This window comes from Hetaerina americana, unplaced genomic scaffold, assembly GCF_022747635.1.
Source record: "Hetaerina americana unplaced genomic scaffold, ioHetAmer1.1.p SCAF_7, whole genome shotgun sequence".
Classification (NCBI taxonomy): domain Eukaryota; kingdom Metazoa; phylum Arthropoda; class Insecta; order Odonata; family Calopterygidae; genus Hetaerina; species Hetaerina americana.
The window spans coordinates 62,584,886-62,610,398 of NW_027287316.1; the positions used below are offsets into that span (position 1 = coordinate 62,584,886).

Sequence of the window (25,513 nt, forward strand, 5' to 3'; positions counted from 1 at the left end):
GCACAACCTGAATTTTGAGGTTCGTAAACAGTGAAAAGATGACTCATGGGGCCCAACCACTCATTGGACAACAACGATTGGCACATGCAGGACCAGCTGAATATTGGTGACACTTACTCTGTGCCCTTGCTGCACAAGATAATGGATGGTCTGTTTGGGATGAGGTGTGGTAGAATGTACATAGCAAGGGACAAAATCTATTTAAGGAAGGATCAAAGGAAGGGAAAGGAGAGAGAAAAAGAGGGAGATGCGATACTGTTTTGATGTCAAGGTCATTATCATCTGGTAAAGAATGGATACTGAATGGATGCACAACAGATTGTGGGGAAGTAAGACAAGACGAAAACAGGGTGAGGTAGGGGAGGGGACGGGAGAGGAGGAGGGTTAAATCCATGATGATAAATGGAAAAGGGTTGAGAATAGGGCTCAGATCTGAATTTAAACTATTGACAGATTTGTGGTTGAAAATGTATTGCAGAGGCCAATGAGATGCACAAGGGGTTCTTTAAGAGAGGTAAATCTGTGGGAGATATAATAGTCTTTTTCTGGTGAGGATTTGGTAATGCTGTATTTTTATGATCTATTGCATTTGAAGGGTACTAAATGGTTCTTGAATCTAATGAGGCGTCGGCACTTATTTTGTTTGGTAAATGTTTTGTTGTAAGGAAGGGCACTGATTTTGGTACATGTATTAGATTTCAAAAGAATTGTGATAGCATTTTTGATATGGGAGAGATGGTTTTCATTAGAATTTGTTTGGAAAAAATTAATGTCCAAAAATATAGGGAAGTCAATAGGTTAACGATGGATAGAAAGAATTTTAAAGTATTTTTTGTCAGAAATCAGAGACTGAGGTGGTAGACTGAATTAGTTTTCTGAGAAATTGATAAATCTAACAGGATTGGTAACCTAGGGTGATGGTTAGGTTTTCTATGAGTTGGGGATCATTATAAAATGTGTGTACATTAAGTGGGATTGAGAGGAGATGGTTTACAAGGAAACGGAAGGTGGTATTTTTGTTTCCGCAGTGGTCATGGGAATCAGAAGAGGTTTAAAGGTCTGAATTAAATGACTTTCAAAATATTTTGTGGGACAATCCTTTTTTGGGGTTCTTTTCCATTAAAATGCCTAGAAAGGGTAGGAAATTGTAGGATTCCATTTCTATGGTGAAAGAAATGCATGGGGAGAGATTCTTAAGTTATTGAGGAAGTCGTTTAGGTTGGTATAGGAAGTGTCAATGATAAAGTACGTGTATGTCATCAATGTAGCTGAAGTAAGTCGATGGGAAATAATTGAAGGAGGATTGATGGTGTTTTCAAAATTATTCCGGAAAAATTCAGCTTAGAATGGGGCAAGTGGGTTGCCCATGTCAGTGCCAAAATATTGCTTGAGAGTGTAATTGTTGAATTAGAAATCAGTTTGAGACATATAAGAACTGGTAAGGAATTTATACTCAACTGTTGTGGTGGTATAAATGATTTTGGATTTTGACCAAATTCTAAGGAGAGGAAGAGTTTCATTAATAATACCGGGGAATGAATTTTAGCATTGAAAAAGGAAAGCATTTTTGGGTATTAAAGAGTAAAATCCTTAAATTTAAGGTTAAATGAAAAAAGTCAAAAACCATTTTAATTTCGGAAATAACCTCAATAATTTAGAAACATCAACGCATTCTGTGGCAGACATTATTACATTTAGGGGAAAGAAGGTAATCAAAAGCAATGCTGGGCAAAATTAATATGTTCATATACATGCACACATAAAATTACTGACCCACTTATGTCACCCCCTTGTATTTGCCCCCCTGCATTGAGTATGTAATTTCCAATGCTTTCAATCATTTTCCTGATTCCAATATTATTCCCTCTCATTTGCCACCATAAAGTAGCAATTCCCTTTATTGTAATAAATTGAAATTCTTCCAGACTTCCAATTTGTAATATAACTTTTCTACTGGTCAGATATGTTCTTTAACAAAGGTAATCTGATTATTATTAAATTCTTGCTTCAAATAAAAACATCTTCTCTTCTTATAGCTGTGTGGGTTGGAGCTTAACATTTACATGGTAATCAGTTAATTTTCCATAGGCTAGTAATGGTGGAAAGGAAATACAATATTTCAATCTGTGACAAAGGTATTGAAAAAAGCCTTTCAAGCTATTTCAATCAAATCAATTTTCATTAGGAATAAATAATGTCTAGGAACATTTTTAATGGACATTATATTACATTCATTTTTAACAGATAGCATGATATAATTCAAAGCCGGTGATAAAAACGTCAGGAATCGACAATGGTTGCCTTGCCGGCATTTCCCCAGAGTTCAACCAATCCATAAACTGATTGCGGAATATTAGATGCTGCTGGACCTTGATCAACTCCATTAACAAAGAAATGTAGGCTGCCAGTACTGCTCCTCATTACACCTATTCGATCACCCACCTGAAAAGATTTTTTATAAGAGTCACTTGCTAAAATATCAATTCGAAATTGGGTTGTGCAATTATTGTGTGTGTATGCATGTACACATAGTCACATGCAAACACATGCATGGAGACTTGAAAGGTTGTTCTTGATGTTTTTAGAGTAAGAGAAATGCTAGCAGCATTTAAGCAGTTCCACGTCATTAATACTAAATTATGATGTGAACCTGCATCCACTTACGGGAAACTGTGCAAATTAATAACTCTCTTCCTAACCGTAACATAGCCCAACTGATATATTTCTGAATCCTCAGGCATTTTCCATGAATTCAAGAGTTATAATTAAGATTAAATATAATACAATAATGCGGGATACATACCACTAGGCTATTTAAATTTTTTCCATAGTTATTTATGTTTACTGCTCCATTTAGGTATGTGTTGCCATGATACATTCCCCATGAGGTTTTTCTGAAAGTAAACATGCTCATATAAGATAATTAAGCATAAGAAATTATATTTCAAAGTATATATTGCAATGCAAATATTTATCAAGTTTAATTAAATCTATTACAAAGAAATAAAGAGTGGATAGTAGCAGTTTTGCTGTGGAAAAAATTTATCTAGTAGAAAATTGCTACTGTAAGTTGTTTATTATGTTCTAATTCCACTACATCACACCTAAAACTACTCAATGATAAAGAAAGTTATGCCAAGAAATTTTATCATCATAAAGAATAAAAACTGAACATATGATTTGACTGACCATGATGGCAGTGAGGTAACGTCCTCGCCTGCCAACCTAGGGGTTTCCACCACTTAGAGAATGACTGTTTGTATTTATGTCCATTTATTCAAACATCATTGTTAAAAGTCCAATGTAAATGCCAAAAAGTGCTGCTTTTGGATTAATGCTACACACAGTCACATGCATAGAGACTTGTAACATTGTTGTTGATGTTTTCAGAGTGTGAGAAATACTAGCAGTATTTAAACATATTTTCACATAATAATGATGAATGCTATAAATACAGAAAGTAAGTATAAAGAATTTAGTTGGTGAATTTGCTGTGAAAAGTTTTATAATTGTGTAGTGTAGCTATCCTTTAAGTATGATATGAATGATGTCTTCTACCCATTCATCTGGAACAATGCCATGCTCAGCTGATAGGGACAATACAAGGAATTTTTACAGCACGGGTTTCCATTTAGGTTGGAAATGAGTACAAGTAATGAGTTACGAGTATGACTAAACCACTGGAATTACATTAATTCATTACAAAGAACAAATATAAAGGAAAGGTAAACTATCATATTAAATGGTAACTAAAAATTTAGTGTTAGTAATTCAAGCCTAAGGATTAGAATTCAAAATGTAAATTTGTATCATTTCAAAAGACATCAATGTTAGAGCATTCTTACCGTATTTCCAAAGATTATGAAAGTGCATTTGGTTCATTCATTGAAATTTGGGAAATTCCAAAGACCACTAAAATTATGCTTCTTAGAGGACAGTGACTATGAGATACACCAACTCTTCAGTGAAAATCATGTTGAAATTAACTTACCACTGCTGATATTTAAATATGGGTGAAAAATTTGCAATTATATAATTGAGAGCTGGTTCTTGCATTACAAATATAGATACTCACGAGATACTGTTGATATGTTGGTATTGAGCTGGAGGCACTGTAGTTAGACCAATGGCAAACGAATGATCAAATTTAGCATTCTTTTCTTCCAACTTAACTTCCAGTAATTCATCAACCTCTAAAGGCCGATGAGTAAATGCAACAGAATGCCCATCTATCTCCGCGCTGCACATGCAGAATAGAGGGTTTGCAAAAATAAATCTATGTTCAAAGATTAGTTCATGTGACGGTTATTTTTCCAGAAAAAGAATTTTCTTAATTATTCAGAGTAATGTAAGAACATTTAATAAAACAAATTTCTAGCAATACTCTATTAAACATCATCCAGATACCAAATTTTACATGGATTTTGAAAAATATAACATAATACCATGTTTTCCTGAGACGATTAGCAGTTATGAGCACAATTCAAAATAGAAATCACTCAAATTACACCAGTGCACATCATTTATACATCCCTACAATCACCACAGTAATCAAACCAAAAGGTGGTTTGATAGATGTGGGTAGAGCTCATTTCATACCTCATACCATACAAACTGCCAATTAATTTCCCTACCCTACTTCACCCTACACAAGTTCACCCATGTACCTTCTATAACATCCTCAATATCTTAAGTTTTCTACATACTTCTATCACACACCTTCACGACCATCTTCAATGTTCTCCAACAACATTAAATCTACCCCACCATGCACACACACATACAGTCCCTATTTTTGGTCCATTTCACTTTTTAAAATCATCCATTAATTAACCATGTAATGCCTAAGAAGTGCCTAAGCTCTACACAACTTTTCCATTCCAAAACCTTAGTTTGGGGCCATCAAAAGCTGAATACCTCTTTTTGAATTATACCATGCCTTAACCATCATCGCTTTTTAATTGCTTTCTTACCTAAGGTGATTCTATTTTCAATGAGCTTGTTAGAGTTTCCCATTTTTATTCAAATCACTATATGAATATGTGGACTGTTCAACCAACCTGAATTATTGCCCTCTTCTTTAGATGGCTAACTTCACCTTATATATGGAAGTTTCTTGACTTTCATTCTACGTATTATGATTTATTTTCATAAGTCATGCAGTCATGCTGAATCTATCTATCATTACTTCTGTACCGATGGCCTTCTCTTGGATACCTTATTTCCCAAAGCTTTATCATTAAAAACATGACATTATCATTCTCCAGCCTACTTTTATTTCTAACGACAGCACTTCCAATTATTCTCTTAAAAGGATGAGGATGTGGATCCTGTCTTGCTCTGCCCATTTTCTTGAATGGCAGTAGTAGTGGTATTTAGGGAAGGCAACTGACAGCTGCGGTCAGTTGCACCATTAGGGTTGGACAGTAAAGGATGTAGGGTGGAGAGAAACCCAGCCCACCACAAAGCATCTCAAGTAGGGATCAAAATACCACTGGAAAATATTCAACACCGCTATGGCATTTGAACCTGGGCCCTTTGGGTGGGAAGCCAGTACAATAGCCACCACACCATCTTGATCCCCTTCTTGAATATTTTAATGTGGGGACGAAAGTTTCATAAGTTCGAGGAATCAAAAATTTTTAATTACTAAAAAGGACCTCTGACTTTGGTAAATAAGGAATATTATTAAGTAAAGGACTGCAATCATTTATCGTTGACCACTTAAATATCTCTAAAACATATGATTGATGGATGTAAAATGAAATATATTGAATAACACTTTTAAATATAAGATTTTCACATCCCTAGGATGATCTTAAATTTTATGAATTAAAATGGGAGCTTATATTTTATGTTTATTTTACATTACAAAGAAATATGCATTGAAATATCTTTGGATAGCTTTGAAATACAGGTGCGAAAACTTCCTGTCATGGAAAAAAGTCTCAATATCCAATGATCACAAGTTCCCCTTATTGTATCTCAATATGAAATTTTCCAAAAACACCCTTAGGTAAAAACACCCAGATAATTGTGGTAAAAACATATAATAAAGTTGGGAATTGAACAGTTTGCATGAGATAGCATTGATTTTTTATGCATGACACATGTTGAATACTTGCTCAAGAATAAAGAATCATAGGGTAAAGTCTTGGGAATTTCCATGAAATACATAATAGTAATTTATACAGATACTTACTTGATCTTCTTTATTGTTCGACCATCATTTATTACTGCTACATTGGTTCCACAAGTTGTATGAAATAATAGCCTATTCTTCCAACTTCCCTTTTGTTCATCAAAGTGTTGGGATGATATTCCTGAAAACAAGAAATATTAACAATAATGTAAATCATTCATATTACCAACAAAAATCAAACAATTATCATCTTACTTAGATAGAGTATTAATTGATATATTTGCTGAACACCAATTCATTCATGAAAATATAAATCCTTTAAGAAAAACTAATGCAAAGTATATCAAATGTGTTCATATAAATATGTGAAGCTAATGCAGAGTGAAACAGAATAGGCTCCTCTAAAATTTTTCAAAGTAGATGATTCCCGTGCCAACGGACTGACGTGCTGAACTAAAAGTAGCAGTACACAATGATGGGTAGAACAGGTAATACTCTTAGCTATTTGGATTGATTGCCGAATTAGATTGCGTGAAGCATCGAGGAGCTAGATTTGTAAAACGTTGTTATGATGAACTTAGTAGCGTATCCAAAATATTAGAGCAGCTAGGCTGGAAATCACTCACGGAGCTAAAGTTAAATTATAGATTGAAGCTCTGGCATAAATTGGAAGGATGTCTCCTTAGAAGTGATGTCGAAAATGTATTATTACCCCAATCATACTACGGTAGGAGAGATCATGTCAATAAAATTTATTTATTTATTTACACAATTACGTTGCAATTAGGCAAATTTCCTGATGGCAACGGTCAGGTTAGGTCAAAGATAACTACTAACAACGAAAATTACATTCGAACACATAAAAACAGATAAGAGACAAAATTTTTTACATAATGACACTTCCACATCACATACAAACAAACTTCCACACCACATACAAAATGCCGACCACATCACACACAAACAATATTTTCAAAACTACAGTGAAGTTTATTACCCAGTGGCTACTTTACATTTAAACTTAAAACTTCTAAAATTGGATGGAAAGGGCTCAAACAAACCTCCAGGCAGCTGGTTCCAATCAATAATGGTTCTATTTAAAAAAGAGTATTTTTTCTTATTGGTTTTTTGAGTCCTTATTTTTATTTTGTGGCTATGGTCGTTTTTTCCCTTAAAGTTAGGCTTTTCTATCCCTTGCCATAAATCTTCCCACGCTTCGTCCTTTTTAACTATTCTATGCATCGCGCCTAACCTGCTCCTTTTTCTTCTATTTTTCAAACTCTCCCATTTCAGTACATCTAACATATCCGTGACACTATCTGTTCTTTTGTACCTTCCGAGTACATATCTTGCTGCCTTTCTTTGAACTTTTTCTATCTTTTTAATATGTCCCACCTCATATGGATCCCATACTATGGAGGAGTATTCTAGGATAGGGATAACCAGTGCCTTATATGCTTTTTCTTTTGTGGCTACGCTACTTCCTTTTAAATTTCTCATCACCCAATGCAATACTTTAAATGCCTTCCGTGTCAAATTATCTACTTGGACTCCCCACCCAAGATCCCTAGTTAAATAAATGCCTAAATATTTGCATTGACTAGTACATAGGATTCTTTCTCCGAAGAGAGTGTAAATTTCCTTTTCTGCATTCTTTTTATTTGAAAATTTAATATGCTTACTTTTACTTATATTAATGCCCATATTATTATTTGTAACCCAGTCACCAAGGCGATCGATATCATTTTGTAATATTACGTGGTCATTTACATGTTCTATCCGTCTGTATATAATGCAGTCATCAGCAAAGAGTCTTATTTGGGAATGTAAGTTGTTTGGTAGATCGTTTACGTAAATTAGGAAGAGTAATGGCCCAAGAACACTACCTTGTGGAACTCCTGCTAATACGCTCGCCTCATTTGAAAATGTATCCCCTAATTTTACTTTTTGAGTTCTGCCTCTGAGAAAATTTTTTATCCATTGTTTTACCCTCAAGTCCAATGGTAACGAATCCAACTTTAACAATAATTTATCGTGAGGCACTCGGTCAAAAGCTGCCGAAAAATCAACAATTACTGCATCCACTTCCTTTCCTTCGTCTATTGCGTCGCCGATGTATTGACTTAAACCCAAAAGCTGCGTTTCACACGAGTATCCCGTTCTAAACCCATGTTGGTGTTTGAATAGCCATCTATCTCTTGCCCACCATTCCCGAATGTAGTCAGCGATTCTTTTTTCCATTATTTTGCAAACAACTGAGGTTATGCTTACTGGTCTATAATTGTTGGCTATTGTTTTATCCCCTTTCTTGAAAATTGGTGTAATATTTGCTTTTTTCCAATCATTGGGCAAGGCATCATTATTTAAAGTTACTTTGAATAGATGACTTAGGTACAAAGCTATTGCGGTATCACCCAGTTTTAGAATGTCAATTGAGATATTATCCGGTCCCACTGACTTATTTTTCCTCATCCTCCTTATTTTTTTCACAAAATATGAGTCCTCCAAGATAATACCGTTTGTCGAGGGCAGTAGGCTATTTGGTGCTGTTATGTTGATGAAGTTCTCTGTCGTTTCTGAGCAATTTAGGCAAGCCTTATTTTCCTTTTGTTTTCTATTCCCGGAAAAACATCCGTAAAGCAGGAGTTGAACATATTTGCTATTTCTACAGTGTCTGTTACAATACCATTTTCCTTAGTTTTTAATATAGTCACGCGTTCCCTGTTATCTTTCCTTGTTCTCATGTATCTATAAAATTTCGTTGCGTTGTCTTTTGAAATTGCATTGATAAGAAATTTTTCCTTTGCCTCCTTCTTTTCCCTATTTAGGTTCCGGACCAAGGTCCTGTAATGGTGTGACATTTCTGTACTTTCATTCTTTAATCTGTGTGCCTTTCTTACCGCTATCTTTAGTTTTTTTATGGTTTTGTTGTAGCACTCCGGATCCGAGTTCTGTTTCAAATTTTTTATGGGAACATACTTCATTTGCCCTTCAAGAATTATTTCTTTGAATGTTTCCCATATTTTCTCCACGGTCGCTCCACTAGCTGCCCATTCAGGAAACTTGCCCCTTAAAAATTCCTGGAACCCTTCCCTATCTGCCCGGGTATATTGCCAAATTTTCTTTTCATCCCCCATACCTTTTGTTGATCTATACCAGTCCATTTTAACACACACTGCTGCGTGATCACTTATTCCCGGAAAGACATCTACACTAATGATAGGGTTTGGAGGTCTAAGTAGAAAAACGTCGAGGGTATTTTCTCCCCTAGTGGGCTTATTTACTACCTGGGTAAACCCTTCTTCGTTAATGAGGCGATTTACCAGATCTTGTGCCTGCCCGCCACCCGCTGTTTTGCCCCCCCACCCTATTTCTGGAAGGTTTAAATCCCCGGCTATGATGATGTTATCTTGGGGGTTTTCAGAGCAATAGTCAGCAAGGATCTCCAACGAGTGCATACCTTCGCTTGGACTTCTATACAGAGCAATTATTTTTAACCATTTTCTACTTTCTGCTTCTCGTATCCTTACACACATCATCTCACAGTTACTTTGTTGCCAATCTAAAAAGCTTATTATGTTGCTACAAACACAAATGAATACTCCTCCGCCCCTCCCACCTCGATCCCTTCGATAGACATTGTAATTTGACGGAAAAATTTCGGCCGATGTAATGCTATCGTGAAGCCAAGATTCTGTGCCAATTATGATGTTGGGATTACAAGCATCTATTACTGTCTCAAATTCCCTAGATTTGTTGTGAAAATGTGAGAGAAAATGTGAGAGAATAAGTGCAGAACAGATAAATTTAAGATGCCATTTTTTCCAAGAACGATAAGGTATCAGAATAACATTGTTCAACCACAGTAGGGTCATATTCGAGTCAAAATTAGTATGGTGTGTATCCACCCCTTGCTACACACCCTAGAGATGGCTTTCGGGGTACTGAAATAAATAAATAAATTTTGCGGAATAGCAGTGTTACCTTTTCTACGCTTGCAAAGAAAGATTTCCCGGTGTCCTATGCCAAGTGTTTCCGGGTGCTGCAAGTTGTTCAATTTGGCTGGTTGGCCTTAAAGCTAGTAGTACAGTCAGCATCTTCAGGTCCAAAGGATCCTTCAGCACCCTTTGATATTCCGACTTGAAGATGTTAAATATAGCGAAACCATCGCCCAACAAGCCGGAGCAGTGTTGGAGTAACACGATAACCCCAGTGTCAATATTGGCTTCTCTAATGTTAGCGCAAAAAGCTGCGTTCACACAATCGTGTGACGAATTCGCACGAAAATTCATTTGATCAAATTGGTGTTAAATTCTCTGTGATTGATTACCAAAACGGTTTCTTCAAAGGTTTACGCAATGTTGATGCTATCATTAAAAAAATAAAAGTTGACCTTACCAGTCAGAACGCCACGTATGTACACTATCTTTTTTCCTCTGCATTCCGACACATCCTGAGAGAGGAGCAGTGTGACATTGTTGTGTTCGTTGTTGGGTGAGTCACCCCTGCTGAGGGAGAATTCAGTGACCCAGTCTCCCGTCCGATTTCTCTTGCTGCTCACGAGGAGGTCAACTGCCTTTCTGGAGTCGCTGTCTTCCCTGCATTTCCCTTCGCTGGCTAACGTATTTGGGACGCAATACAACAAGAAGAGAAGCACAGTTGTAGCCGCTGAGAGACACATTCTGCAGACTGGTTTTCCAAAGCTGTATTTGCGATTTGTCACCATAATGCCTGGTTTTATATCCGAATCGACATATCGGGACTCCTTTTATACCCATCAGTACTGTTATTACGAACAAATAAATCGTATTTAGGAATATCAAAACCACTCCACTTTAGAAATAGCGTTGACCTCTCTACTTGGCGTAAAATTCACTGGCCTCAATAAATAGGACAAAATTCAATAGACTCTTTTGTAAGCATTGATTTAATCATATAAAATGAATGGAAATGAGTTACATCTATTTCGATGGCATCATCAACTATCGTTATTTCGATAATATAACCGGAAACTTTTATTTCATAGCTTAATAAAAATATGCCCTCTTTCTTTGGGTTATTTCCAGACGACATAATTTTTTTATGTATATCACTGCTGATGTCATAGGGTATTGACGTAGCGTTTGGGTATTCCAGATCAGCTTTCATTGAGGTCTTCATTTTAAAAAAATTGCTCAGGAGATGACGCAATGTCATTTAACGTTCGTGCTAGGCACTAAGTCCACGTGTCCAATCGTCAGCATGCATGTCATCGTCGTGAAATACTTGTTGACGCATTATGATATCATTTTACTGCACGCGAACAGTGACTCTTCGTTTTCCATAATCACTAAAGAAAATGTCCAAACGGATTCCGATATATTATTATTCAGAGATTACGTTCATTTAGCTTTGAGTGACACCTGTCCTCAACCTTAAATGTCCCAGTCGCTGAAATCAAGACCAATTTAAGATCTCCGTGAACTTGATTCTATGGATGTTACTTTATATGTTTGACTCAAGGGAAATATATCTCATGACTAACTTCGTTATTTGGATGGGCACGAATAGCTACCTTCCGTTTTCCATAAAATATGCAGATTATGGCACAAAGGATTTTGCTTTTGGTCTCTTAACCAGAAATACAATACAATATTTTGAAACGGCCCGTCGGCCGAAATCTGAATGAGAGCAACAGCCAATGGAGGACCACTTACTCTCGGCTGGGGGGGTCAACTCAAGTAACTCCCCGGCGGACTTGAAGCTGGAGGTCACACATACGTACGATGGTTCCTTGGAATACACAGGGAATCGTGTGATGCCAGAAATCCGCCAGATTCGTTGAAAGTTGTTATAAGAAAAACACAAGTGTGACAGATCTTTTAGAGGATTATGGCTGGGAGCTACTTGCGATACGAAGAGTAGAAGCGAGACTTCGGCTTTTAGAAAGGATCAGTATAAACCATTTTAATAATTACACTAAAGGAATCATTATGCCCCCGCACTACTTAGGTATATCAGACCACAAAGATAAAATAAGGGAGATAGATTTCAGTACAGATAGATACAAATACTCGTTCTTTCCTCGAAAAATCAGGAATCATAATAGTAAGAAATGGAAGTCACTATAGAAATATTAAAAACATTTAATTTACAAGTCGGAACAAAATTAAACATTGCAAAGACAAAAGGCTTATTTGCAGGTGGATGTGTATGTTAGTTGGTAGCTTATGTGTGGGTTGTAAGGGTTTTTGTATGAATTTATACTATGTTTCCTTTGTGGATTGTATAAATTTGTGGCTTTTTAATGCGTTTTTTCTTAATTACGGATGATTCCCTTACGCACGCCCTCGCGGCGGCTTGCGGTGTATTATCTAGATGTACGAGATGAGATACGCAGATATAGAGGCACATGCAGAAATGACCACGAAAGGTATGTTACTCTCCAGAATGAATGAGTAAATTAAGAGATGCGGAGGGACTGTTTATATCTTCTCCCATGAACTACAACCTTGACGTGGTGGAAGGGCTTGTGCGTTCCGATGTCCCCTAGAGCTGTGCTGGCGGAATCAATGATAATTGCTTCTGGTTGGGAGACTCATACCAGATAGGTCGAAGGTAGAAAGGTAGTCCACCTAGCGTCCTTTCCTCATTGAGGCGGCTGCAAAGACGTCTGACCGCAGTGGGGCAGCCATTGATTGATGGTGTCATGCTAAAAATTCTATTAAGGAAGGCAACGGGAAACCACCTCAATTATTATTTCTAATAATACATATAATGATGGACAAAATATCAGTTCTGGCAACTACGGGACTCGGCCCAATCGGCCGTGTGTCGTGCCCGGCAGCGGGAGAGGTCGTCATCTCACGAAACGCTTGCAAAGGGAAACCGACAGCAGCAGAACAGAAGACGCAGAATATGACCGAATCAGTTAGAATTGGAATATTACTTGAATGAATCAGACACCTGGAATGTTAGGACAATGTTGAGGACAGGAAAATTAGAGAATATAAAGCGAGGAATGGCAAGAGGAAATATAGATGTTATGGGTTTATGCGAGGTGAGATGGAAGAAAAGCGGGGATTACTGAAGTGATCGCAATAGAGTAATATACAGCGGCGGAGACTAGAGCCAACGAGGGGTTGCCATAGTATTAAATGAAGAGGTAGGAAGAAGCGTAGTCAACATAGAGCAGGTAACGGATAGATTATTACTAATAGAGATAAAAGCAGAAACGACGTACTTAGTTATTATTCAGGTATACATGCCACCGAGCAACCATAAGGAAGAAGAGGTCGATAGGATATACGATCAGTTAGAGGAAATAATCCCGTGTGTTCCTGCAGGGAAACATTTGATAGTGATGGGGGATTGGAATGCGACGGTAGGCGAAGGAAGAGATGGTGATGAGGTGGGGGACTACGGTTTAGGCACGAGGAATGACCGCGGGGAGAAAGCAGTTGAGTTCTGCAGGAGACAGGGGTTAGTCATCACCAACACTAGGTTTAGACACCACAAAAGACGCAGGTGTTCATGGAAAATGTCAGGTTACTCAAAAAGGTATCAGCTAGATTATATTCTGGTTAGGCACAGGTTTAGGAACAGTGTGATCAATTCGCACAGCTTCCCGAGAGTGGATGCGGACTCTGACCACAATTTAGTGTTATGAAGTCTATGTAGCGTCCGATTCAAAAAGATAAGGCGGGGGCGGCGGGTTAGGAAATGGAATGTAGAAGTATTAAATGGATTGAAAAGGAAGGAATTTCAGCAGGCGGTGAGAAAATTATTGACGAACCAAATAGTGGAGTACTCTTGAGAAAAAATTGAAATATATCAAAAAAGGGATATCGAAAGCAGCAAAAGAAACTATGGGAACCGTTAATGGAAAAAGGACAAGGAAAGCACTGACCACGGGTGAGATAATTGAATAGATAGGTGAGGGAAGGAAATGGAAGAATGCGAACACAGAGTTAGGCAGAAGGAAGTAAAAAGAGATCATAAATTATGACAGGCAACAAATAAAGCAAAAGTAGTGGCATGGTAGAAGGCGTAGTGCGAGGACATGGAAAGTTTAGGTGCCCCAGGAAAGTAGGCGGTAGTTATTTTGAGGTGTTCAATGCTGATTACAGTCTTGCTTCTTGGAAAGTAGTGGTGGGTGGAGGAGAAAATATTTGTATTTATCAATCAACAGGATAGAGCATTTAGTGCATGATGGGTGGTAACTATTAAAATGGAGGTATTGTTGGTGATTGGTCGGTCGAATGTGAATGGAAGTGCTGCACTGGTTGTTTTTAGGTGAATGTCTATGTCTAAGAAGGAGATGGTGGAGTTAAGGGTAGAAGAAGTAAAGGAAACATGGAAGGTTAAAAGGAAACATGAAGTAGGGGAATGAATCATCTCCATGGGGTAAAAAAGTGAGATATCATCTATACAGTGGGCCAAGATTAAGGTTTTGCAGGAAATTTTGCTTTAGGTGGCCCATGCACAGGTTGGTATAAGCTGGGGTCATGTGAGTGACCATTGTCGTGCGATTACTTTGGAGAAAAAAAGGTTTTTTTTTGAAAGTGAAGGCCTTTTTTTGCCAAGACGAATTTTCACCAAATCTTTTACGTGGAAACAAGAGGAAATATTATCAAGTACTCATTAATGCTTTCCTTAGAATGGTCCCAGACCTTTCCTCACTTTTAACTGGTCTCTTAATATGAAGCATGATAAATGATCTTCAAAGAATTTTGGAGTTGTAAAAGACAGAAATTACAGTTAGATTATATTACAAATTTATTCCAGCACAGTTTTCATGAAAATTCTTAGAATCAAGTATATGTCCTTTTGATGAAGAATCTATTCCTACAGCTATAAGGAGGATTATGGAATATTGTTTCAATAGATATGGGACTAGGTAATGCCTGTTTTCAGTATCTACATGTTATAGGAAGCCTTAAGATTCTACATTATCATAAAGGTGGTTTTTGGCACTTCTGCTAGTACATTAGTAGTGTTTGTAGTAGTTTGACCTTCAGCTGAAAGCATATTTATGAGATGCATCTCCTAAATAGATAAGTTGTTTCACATCAACTTACTAAAAAACGTGATGAAAAAATTGACTCCTTGATATTTTCATACATTATTCAAACCACCAAGTTTCTCTGTTTACTCCTCATCAGAGTCCCACATTATCTGGTTTATCCATTACAATCAAAGACTGCTACAATAAGGACCCAAGCACCACTCACCCAATACCATGAAATACAGATTAATCCATGGGGAAGAGAAGAGCTAACAGAGAAAGAATAAAAAACTTATCGAGGAATAATAAAACATGCATTGGATATTGGGATTACAGGAAAAGTAGAGAAATTTAATTCAACACGTTTCCCAATATCTGCATAGAGATCTCATGAGTCTACAATGCTTGGGGCTATAACAAACCCCCGTAGTTCGACCACACCAAAGACAGGATGAGGAATGTTGGACGCTGCCGGACCTTGATCGATTCCATTCACGAAGTAATGAAACGTCCCAGTGTTACTTCTCATTACGCCCACTCGTTCGCCAACCTGAAAAAGTTGATAGAGGAATGAAAATACATTAAATGTGATTCTTTGGATGATTCTGTTCTACGAATGATTTCATTAAAACTATTTCAAAATGTTGAAGGCTAAACTGAGCATGTTGTAAAAAATCATCACCAAACAAACACGAGGTGTGTTAAAAAAATATCGCGAATTTTGAATTTCGGCGGGTTATGCATATTTGATTTTCGATTTATTTTGTGGCGTTATGTTGGTACCGCTGGCTCTCATTTATGATGAAAAGTTCGGCCATTTTGGTATTCGCTTTTGCCGGTGTCAAAAAATGAATTAAAGAATCTGTATCAAATTTTGTGTGAAAAACGAAATTAAGTCCGCGGACGCATTCCAACTGTTGACTGTGGCATATGGAGCAGCTCCCTTACACCAAAGCAACGTTTATCGGTGGTACAAAATGTTCTCAGAGTGCCGAGAAGATGTGAACGACGAAGAGCGTGCCGGACGCCCGAGCACGTTAACAACAGACGAAAACGTTGATGAAGTGAAGAAAATAGCATTGGCCAATCGTCGAATCACCGCTAAAGAAGTTTCTGAGAACCTTAACATATTGACTGGCTCATGCCATTCAATTTTTACCAATGATTTGGCCATGACACGAGTCGCCGCGAAATTCGTACCAAAATTTCTCAATTTCTACCAAAAACAGCAACGCATTATCATTGCTAATGAACTCTGTCCGCGACGACCCAAATTTGCTCCAGATGGTCATAACTGGTGACGAATCATGGGTTTATGGGTTATGAAGTGGAAACTGAAGCTCAATCATCCCAATGGAAGCTGCAGCACGAGCCAAGGCCGAAAAAGCGCGCAGTGTTCGGTCGAATGTGAAGATTTGCTTACAGTTTTCTGCAATTGCAGGGGCGTGGTGCATAATGAGTTCTTGTCACAGGGTAGAACGGTAAATAAAGTAATATTGCCTGCAAGCTATGCGCAACTTGCTCGAAGCAATCCGCCATAAAGGTCCGGATTTGTGGAAGAACAAAAATTGGCTTTTGCAACATGACAACGCCCCTGCTCACACATCATTACTTGTACGCAAATTTTTGGCCAAAAACAACACACTAATGATGCCGCAGCCACCCTATTCCCCAGATCTGGCCCCCTTTGACTTTTTCCTGTTCACGAAACTGAAGAGGCCCATAAAAGGACGACGCTACGCTGCGATTGACGAGATAAAGACTTCATCTAAGGAGGAGCTGAACAAGATCACAAAAAATTATTTTTGAAGTGCTTCGAGGATTGGAAAAAACATTAGCACAAGTGTATAATATCTAATGGGGATTACTTTGAAGGGGACAAAATGGAAATTCGTGAATAATAAATAATTAAAAAAAAAAACAAAAGTCGTGATACTTTTTGAACAGACGTCGTATATGCTTTTTAGAATTCTTAACCAATTATTATACATCCAATAATATGCTCCGACCTGAATTTCTTTAACATGCTTGTCACTTACCGATTGGAAGAATAAATATAAACCAAATGGCATATACAACTCCAGTTATTGCTTACGGTGTTTTAAACTGTTGCCCTCTTTCAAAATTTGGCAAACCAGCTCATGTACTTATTGAACAGACTTTATTGATAGGCATGTAATTTGAAAACTGTATAATGGGAAGGATGTGATAAATAATGATGTCACATTTTGTATGAAGCTTTTTGAAAATAAAATATCTCATAGTATAGCGGAACCTCGCTTAGCGAGTACTTCGCACAGGGAGTAATTAGCATGACGAGCAAAAATATCATGTACGTTTGAAGTGAGTCGCTTAATGAGCGACCTTTCGTGTAACGAGCGATGAGGAGAGAGGCATTCCCGGATTCATTGTGCGCCTGTTACTGCAGTTTATTTCTAATGATCGTTCCCCTAGAATCTTTGCGTCACTAGTGATCATACATTTTTTCAAACCTATAATTAGTGATTTTTTTGTGCAAATTTCAATAATATTTTTTGCATAGTTTTAAAATTGACCCCGAAGAAAAATTCGTGAGAAGAAAGCCATTGGAGAATAAAATTAAGAGTAGAAATGAAAAGTAAAATAATTGAAAATCAGAAACAAGGCGTGAGCGTGGCTGATCTAGTAATCGGTCTACATCAACGATTGGCCTTTTCTTCAACGGTTACGTATTCTCAACGATGTTGAATGGTTGCCTCTCATATACATAGACGAAAAGCAATTGCACTGCGACACCATTAACTAAAACTATTATTGAGAAGGAGAAAGTGATTTTCGCCGACCTCGTTAATAAGATGTCAGGATCATCAACGGCCGAACAAGTATTTAAGGGGAGCCGTGTGTGGTTAGAGAAGTTAACGAGAAGAACCTTCATCCACGGTGTTGTGAGACATGATGAAGCAGCAAGCTCTGAGTCAGAAGGCAGCAGAGAACTTCATCGTTGTGTTCAATAAGCTCGTAGAATCTGAGGGATGCCTACCACAACATCTTTTTAATTGTGACGAGACTGTTCTCTTCGGGAAGTAAACGACAAAGCGAACCCAAAGTTGTGCATAGAAAAGTAGAAGAGAATGCATTACCCGACCACAAAGCAATGAAAGTCCGTCTCAACGCTCTTATTTTGCACAAATCGGAGCGGCGATTTGAAAATAAAACCCCTGCTTGTTTACCATACAGAAACTCCATGAGCCTTCAAGCATTGCTCAATCCAAAACAGGAAGCTAAATGTGATGTGGAGGTCACGGGAAACTTTTGCATCGTACCATGCGGATGAGGTATCGACCTAATAAGACAGTGGCTAAATACATCTATTTAACGATCATTCCGAGTCGCATTTTTATCAAATTTTGAAACATCGACGGAATTAAATGTCTCTAGACAGATTTCTAGTAAAAAGTAATTTGGTACGTATCGTAAACAATTACAAATTTATTTCGGTTCTTTTTTGCTTTTACAAATCGAGTTCACATTCTCGGTTGCTTCATTACGCGATAGAAGAAAAGATGAACGTGATCCACGATCCTAAGCAATGCATGCATAATTTTCTTTGGATAAACCTCACACATAATTTATTTTTTTCGGCATGGAACGCATTATCGTATTTTGCATCAATTCATAAGCAAACAGTTGTTTCACTAAACGAGTATGAGAAAGATCGCGGAACGGATTACGCTAGTATTATGAGGTTCCACTTGTCTTTGGTTTCAAATTATTTTTTTGTATAAAGCTAACTAGCAACAACAGGTTATGTATTAAGTTGCCTGGTTATGTATTCTAGATAGTAATGATTAAAGTGATGTTTTAATGCAAAAGCCACTCATTCAATGAACTCCAATCTGTCCGATCAATTTTTTTACATTTCAATTTTATGAAACGTAGCATTCCAGAACAGGCTCTCAATACACTCCAAATGTTGCGGTATAAATCAAATACTGTAATCTATCCGATGGCAATTATTTTCTCAAAGCATGGAAGTAATATGAGGGATACTCACCTCCTTCTGTTATTAAAAATTCGATATTTATGGAGTACGTACCGAGAGCTTATCGGCGCCTTTTCCAAATCCATCCAAGATATGTTTCCCGCCATAGAATAATTTTCCGTCATATATGGACCATGACATATTTCTAAAGAAAAAATTTCCATTGAGAGAGAGAGTAGTTATTTTTTTTAATATGAATCTTTCTTCACACATTGATCAGTAAAATGATGGCAAAATTCATCAAAATGTGGAAGTTAGGGAAAAGTTTGAAACAGTACATTTAAGCTTATTCTAAGATATTCTTCTTTTGAGGTGATGTAGAAATTTTGCAAGAGACCTGGTTAAGTTAGTCTTTAAAAAATATGCTAATTTGCCAGAAACAGAGTGGCAGTTATAGTTGTAGGGGAGGTGACCGACAGCTGAGGTCATTTGCGCCATTAGGGATGGACAGGAAAGGAAACGTGACGAGAAACCCGGCGTTGAAATTAATTTACTCTTAACGAAAGGCACCAAGGGGTCCTCAGCTTAACGTCCCATCTGACAGACGGCATACTCATTAAGAAGTGCCCTCCACAAAACACATCAAGAAATCTGAAAATATCTGCCGCCGCCGGGATTCGAACCCGGTCCCTCTGGGTGGAAAGCCAATACGTTAGCCACCGCAGCATCTCGATCCCCCCCATAAACAGATTTTATTGGAATAAGAGCAATTGCAACTCACTGTATATGGTTTATATGAAAGAAAAAATTTCCATTGAGAGAGAGAGTAGTTATTTTTTTTAATATGAATCTTTCTTCACACATTGATCAGTAAAATGATGGCAAAATTCATCAAAATGTGGAAGTTAGGGAAAAGTTTGAAACAGTACATTTAAGCTTATTCTAAGATATTCTTCTTTTGAGGTGATGTAGAAATTTTGCAAGAGACCTGGTTAAGTTAGTCTTTAAAAAATATGCTAATTTGCCAGAAACAGAGTGGCAGTTATAGTTGTAGGGGAGGTGACCGACAGCTGAGGTCATTTGCGCCATTAGGGATGGACAGGAAAGGAAACGTGACGAGAAACCCGGCGTTGAAATTAATTTACTCTTAACGAAAGGCACCAAGGGGTCCTCAGCTTAACGTCCCATCTGACAGACGGCATACTCATTAAGAAGTGCCCTCCACAAAACACATCAAGAAATCTGAAAATATCTGCCGCCGCCGGGATTCGAACCCGGTCCCTCTGGGTGGAAAGCCAATACGTTAGCCACCGCAGCATCTCGATCCCCCCCATAAACAGATTTTATTGGAATAAGAGCAATTGCAACTCACTGTATATGGTTTATATGCAGAGCTGATGATGCAGCATTTGGCGCTTGTGTACTTAACCCTATACCCAATGAATGCTCAAATTTAGTATGCTTCCTTTCCAGTATTACTTCCAATAGTTCATTATTTTTCAATGGCCTATGGGTGAAAGCCAATGCATTTCCATCCTTTTCCGCACTGAAAGGAAAATGAAACTATTCAGTGTTAATGACAGGATAATGTAAAAGAGAAATAAGAGTAAATGTGGAAATTAACTCATTATACTACCTGACAAGAAAGACGTTTTTTGTGCTTATATGAACGTCGGATGCCAAGGTACTTGGGCAAGAAATATGAATGAAATGCATACCTAAACATTAGCATCATTTATGTTTCCCTTCTACTGGCCAACTTTCGGTCTTTAACAGGAAAATACTGTTCAAACGGGCATTCTAATGAATCAACAGTATGTTACAATATTTATCTTTAAAAAGCATAGTAATTCCAAGTACTAATTAATATAAAAACAATTATTTTATTGTTCAGATTCATATGATTTAGATAAAAACGACTTCGTGTTTCATGTAATCAGAAGGAGGGTGTCTTCTGTAATTTGAAAGCAATTATGTAATCAAATGGTTTTCTTATAAACTTTGCACCGTTTAGCATAAATTCAACCTGCATTACACTAAATAATTCTTCAGATGCGTATAACTTACGCCAAAGTTCATAGAAACTAAACATCAAATCCATTTATTGATCCAAGATTATTTATTTCGTCCCAATCTTCAACATCCAATTGCCTATTACGATAGTAACCACTTTCCCCACCATTCTTTCTTCCTCTACCATGCATATCATGCCCCATGTGTGACATCCTCTCTGCTCATTTCATACCTCATTTTTAATTAACAAGAGACAAAAATCTTCAGACCCCACACTGCAAAACACTCTGCTCCAAATCATACATAATTGCGACTAATCTTTTCATGGCATATTTACTCGTGATCACTGTAACAACTCCCACCCCTTTTTAAATGATTCTTTGACTTTGACACACTTCCCGCGCTCTTCGTTGTTATCAAACAAAGAGATTTTAATTTTAACAAAGAAATTTTTGATCCTTTTCATATTGTCATTAATATTTTATGCATTTTGGTCTAATGAAATTGGGTGTCCTCAGGATTGGCAATGAAAATCTTAGCGTGATATTTGATACTAAGCAAACGCTCTTACCGAGTCAGTGTGTCAGAGAGACAATGCAGACTCGGATGTCTTATGTCTAGAGATTTTTTAAAGACAACTTTTACAGATTCCACGGGAGGAATATGAAGTTGCCATGAGCTGTCATTGAGTAAACTATATATTTCAACGTATCAGACTGCTACTTAACTCCACGTAAAATATCAGCCGCATGAGCTACCGTCGCTCTAATGCTCAAAGCAACGTCAGTCAAAATGAATATCTGGACCAAGTTTTGTCTTCTTTCTGAAGATTGAATGAAAATGAAATCCTAGATTACTGAAGGTTATTAATCTGAACAGACTTGTGATTCTTCACCAATAAATTACTGGATTTTCTGTAAATTATTTCTTGCATACTATAGTTCATAAGAAAACAAAATTTCAGTTACGAGGCACAGAGGGTTGTTGTTAAAACATTTTATGAAATATAATCTTGACATTTTACATAAGAGACGAAATAAATATGAGATTATTTCTTAATAGTAGTTCTCTATAAATAAGCTAAGAATGGCAATTGAGGAGTTCATAATTGGAATTTAAAATGGAAAAAAAATATGCTCACGCCAAGATAAGATGAAATATTAATGTTATCTTAGCGCACTTACTTGATTTTCTGTATTGTTCGGCCATCATTTAAGACTGCTATATTACTTCCACATATGGTATGAAAACGTAACTTTTCCCTTATAGTTTTCATTTGATCGTCCGATTGAAATGTGGAAATCCCTGAAAATAACATATTTTATTCAAAATGTAATTGAAATATATTATTTGTAGTTGTTTGAATTTAGGCTTGCAAATTTCGATTGAATTATTTTATGTGTTAGTTAGTCATAATCTCTTTCTGACCTATCAAATATTTGGATTTCAGGTAATGATCGAAAAGGCGGGGTTTCTTCCACATGATTCATAAAGAAGGGTAAGTAATAAATTCTCAAACTTTTGGTTTAATTACTGAGATTAAAACAGTAAATTTATGTTATCCAGATGTACGTTCAGATTATTTTAAATTATTATGAGGCTGTACAATAGCAGTTCATTGAATTAAGTAGGCTCAAAAAAAATTCTCTTTTGTTTTGGGAACAAGAGTCCGTAAAATTGCATTAGAAAGCAAAAAAATTCTTCGGCATATGAAAAGGTTAAATAAATGTATGCTGTCCATCACAGTTTGCTATTTTAATATACATAGGAGTAGTTACGTATTCCGATTTATTTGCGGGGTTAATAAAAGAAAAATAACCATGATATACAATAAAATACGTAAAATACGAATATTTTAGTAGTCATATATTTCATACCTATTAAATTATTGTTCAATTATAAATTACCCTTGTAGACCTTCAATAGCGTTTGATTACAAATTCATCTCTCAGCCATTTTCTATATGGCTTGAAAAATCACTAAGCGCTCGGCTGACGAATACCTGCGCCTGTTCTTTATGCCTATTTATTGTTAAACAAATATAAAATTAGAATATTGCGTCACTGGCAATATGAAATTACACAGCAGCATCAGCAGCATCAGTTTTGGGGAAGCCATTGATTAATTAATGCATAAAGAATTATTTTTACGTATTAAGGCTCACATGTCACCCAGATGTGAATCAAAAGTATTTTAACCATAATTTTATAATGTTGTAAATAAATGAGTAATAAATTGAAAGGAACCAATGCTCGGAATGGAGAAATGCCTAGTCTTGGAATCACGTGCTTAAAAAGTCAATCTACGGGGCCTAATTTTATCATAGTCTGACTCAACTATGAGAATTGACACAACTAGACGCCTAAAATCCGAAACTTCATACTTTTCTAATATTACGGATCAAATAGTGAGATAGTTCAAATTAGTCTGACATTTTCCGATTTAGACATCCGGATTTTGAAACCCTATATTTTCGAATAATCGGGTTAGAAAAAAGACGTGGTCGGCCGGTGAGCAGAGCAATAGAGCTCCTCATAAAGAGCCCGGGTTTCAATTCCAGTGGAAACCTGTGGGCAAACCTATATTCTCCACACAAATGCTTTCGCACCAGGTCATTGGAAACCGCACGTGGAGTAAAAGAAGGAAACTGGCCCATTTCCCCTAACTTGAGCATTACACACGTCGTGTAGGGCATAGTATTAAATATATTTTACCAAACCAATTTTCAGGCTGATTCCCTTGGTCGTGGTGGGGATAGGAAACTGGTCATTAGAGTTGGGGTGATGACAATAATCTTCGTGGAATCCATTAAAACAATTAAAATCAGCGCTCTTCCAAAGAATTATTAATGAATTCTAAAATTACTCTTACCGCAAAAAATCATCATCAGAATCAAACGCAATAATTAAAATTTGGGAGTACAGGGCATTATATTATTAATTGTATGTTTGAATGTATATTGTACATAATAATTTAAGCCAAGATAGCACTATCGAACAAAAACAAAAACACAGAAACACACAAAAAAAGAAAAGAAACTCACACGTTTCCGAATTTTCGGTGGTCAAACCAACTTTCTCAAGGGAGAGAAGGAAGGAACCTCCCTTGAGACAAGCTACTTTTTTCCGTTTGCCAACCTTAAAATTTCGCCTGGAGGATAGAGATTTTTATCGGATAAGGAGGTTATCGCATACGTAAATGTCTTTTTTGCGGAGAAAGACTTCAAACACTATTTGGAAGGATTAAAAAAAAGTTAGAGCATCGCTGGACAAAGTGTACCGACTTTAAAGGAGTATATGTTGAAAAATAAAAATAAATGCAAAGAAAAAATGTCTTAATTAAATGAAGAATCCAATGTATCTTTCCACTGTCCTTTATTCACGAACAACCAGTTTCAACGCTCAAGCCTTATTATCAGGTGTTGAAAAAATGTCTTGTTTATTTGGTGGGACGGAAAATTTTCAGACTATCCTCGTATTATTCCCATCGGAAAATATATTTTAACGTTTTCAACAAACTGGAGTTGAAAAACTAGAAGGCGTTTCCAGCACTTAATCGCATTAAGCTAGTCGAAGTAAAACTTTTGGTTTCCCAATATCGATAAGTTTTTTCTCTGGTTATCTATTTAAATGCTGAAAGGATGAATATTAATAATAAATATTTTCTTAAAATTCACCTGATAGAACACCCCGTATGTGCACCTTTCTCTTCCCTTCGCATTCGGTTGCATCCTGCGACAAGTCTAACGTGATGCCATCTACTCCGCTGCTGTTGGAGTCATCCTTGCTGAGGAAGAAATTAGTCATCCAGTCTCCCGTCTGATTCCTCTTGCTTCTCACGGAGAGTTTGAATATATTTGTGCAGTCACTGCCTTTTGCGCACTCTCTTTCACTTGTTGATATGATGGCAGAGTGGCACAACAGACAGATCGCTGAAGATGCAATTACCGTGTATTTCATTGCGCAATATTCCGCTAATTACTGGCATGAGAGTTTTTTAAACGTCGGATAGACGATCGGTGCCCATACGAAGCTTTTATATGATCCATCACGGACTTACTCCGGGCGTATATCACCGGTTCCGGTTTAGTTACTGACCTTGATCCGTTTTCTCTGGACTTGTCACACAATTTGATATGAATAATGAAGGATTATTTTTGATTTCTCGCACAGGCAAAAAAATCTCTACGTAAGACAAGATCAAGTTTTTTCCGCACCATGACGCTAGACTTCAATCCGGACCCCCTTTTACAAATCTACAATTCAGCTTGCAAGTCCTTGTAATTTCCGTACAAGGAGTATTGCAGTAATTTTTCCGTACTATATAAAATAGTGATCGAATTTGAAAGCTACGCATTATATTAAAAACTGTATTCAAATGCTCCTTCGGTCGACTTACAGCTTTGAGAGAC

General features: G+C 37.0%; 2 protein-coding genes across 3 annotated transcripts; both read right to left on the bottom strand.

Moving 5' to 3' along the window:
• Positions 1-2,195: 2,195 nt before the first annotated feature.
• On the bottom strand, positions 2,196-10,871 carry LOC139696744 (neuralized-like protein 4). Of its 2 annotated transcripts, XM_071595581.1 has the most exons (5): positions 10,541-10,871; positions 6,203-6,323; positions 4,076-4,240; positions 2,804-2,894; positions 2,196-2,442 (listed from the first exon to the last, which is right to left on the bottom strand). In XM_071595581.1, exons 1-5 carry the CDS (start codon positions 10,866-10,868, stop codon positions 2,281-2,283), a joined length of 867 nt encoding a protein of 288 aa, XP_071451682.1. In that variant the 5' UTR covers positions 10,869-10,871; the 3' UTR covers positions 2,196-2,280. The 2 variants fall into 2 exon arrangements, with proteins under 2 accessions (XP_071451682.1, XP_071451684.1); XM_071595583.1 differs by lacking the exon at positions 4,076-4,240.
• Positions 10,872-14,914: 4,043 nt separating this feature from the next.
• Positions 14,915-25,088, bottom strand: LOC139696673 (neuralized-like protein 4). The gene is made up of 5 exons (XM_071595496.1): positions 24,779-25,088; positions 22,287-22,407; positions 20,462-20,635; positions 19,204-19,294; positions 14,915-15,678 (listed from the first exon to the last, which is right to left on the bottom strand). Exons 1-5 carry the CDS (start codon positions 25,059-25,061, stop codon positions 15,517-15,519), a joined length of 831 nt encoding a protein of 276 aa, XP_071451597.1. The 5' UTR covers positions 25,062-25,088; the 3' UTR covers positions 14,915-15,516.
• Between the last annotated feature and the right edge of the window lie 425 nt (positions 25,089-25,513).

What these genes read in the sequence shown, in the direction of transcription:
- LOC139696744 (XM_071595581.1), bottom strand. Translation starts at nt 10,868, where the DNA reads ATGGTGACAAATCGCAAATACAGCTTTGGAAAACCAGTCTGCAGAATG. An exon ending in CATACGTGGCGTTCTGACTG is followed by an intron (nt 6,324 to 10,540) that starts GTAAGGTCAACT and finishes TCTTGTTTTCAG; the next exon opens with GAATATCATCCCAACACTTT. An exon ending in AAAATTTAAATAGCCTAGTG is followed by an intron (nt 2,443 to 2,803) that starts GTATGTATCCCG and finishes AAATCTTTTCAG; the next exon opens with GTGGGTGATCGAATAGGTGT.
- LOC139696673 (XM_071595496.1), bottom strand. Translation starts at nt 25,061, where the DNA reads ATGAAATACACGGTAATTGCATCTTCAGCGATCTGTCTGTTGTGCCAC. An exon ending in CGAACAATACAGAAAATCAA is followed by an intron (nt 20,636 to 22,286) that starts GTAAGTGCGCTA and finishes TTTTCCTTTCAG; the next exon opens with TGCGGAAAAGGATGGAAATG. An exon ending in AAGGCGCCGATAAGCTCTCG is followed by an intron (nt 15,679 to 19,203) that starts GTACGTACTCCA and finishes CAACTTTTTCAG; the next exon opens with GTTGGCGAACGAGTGGGCGT.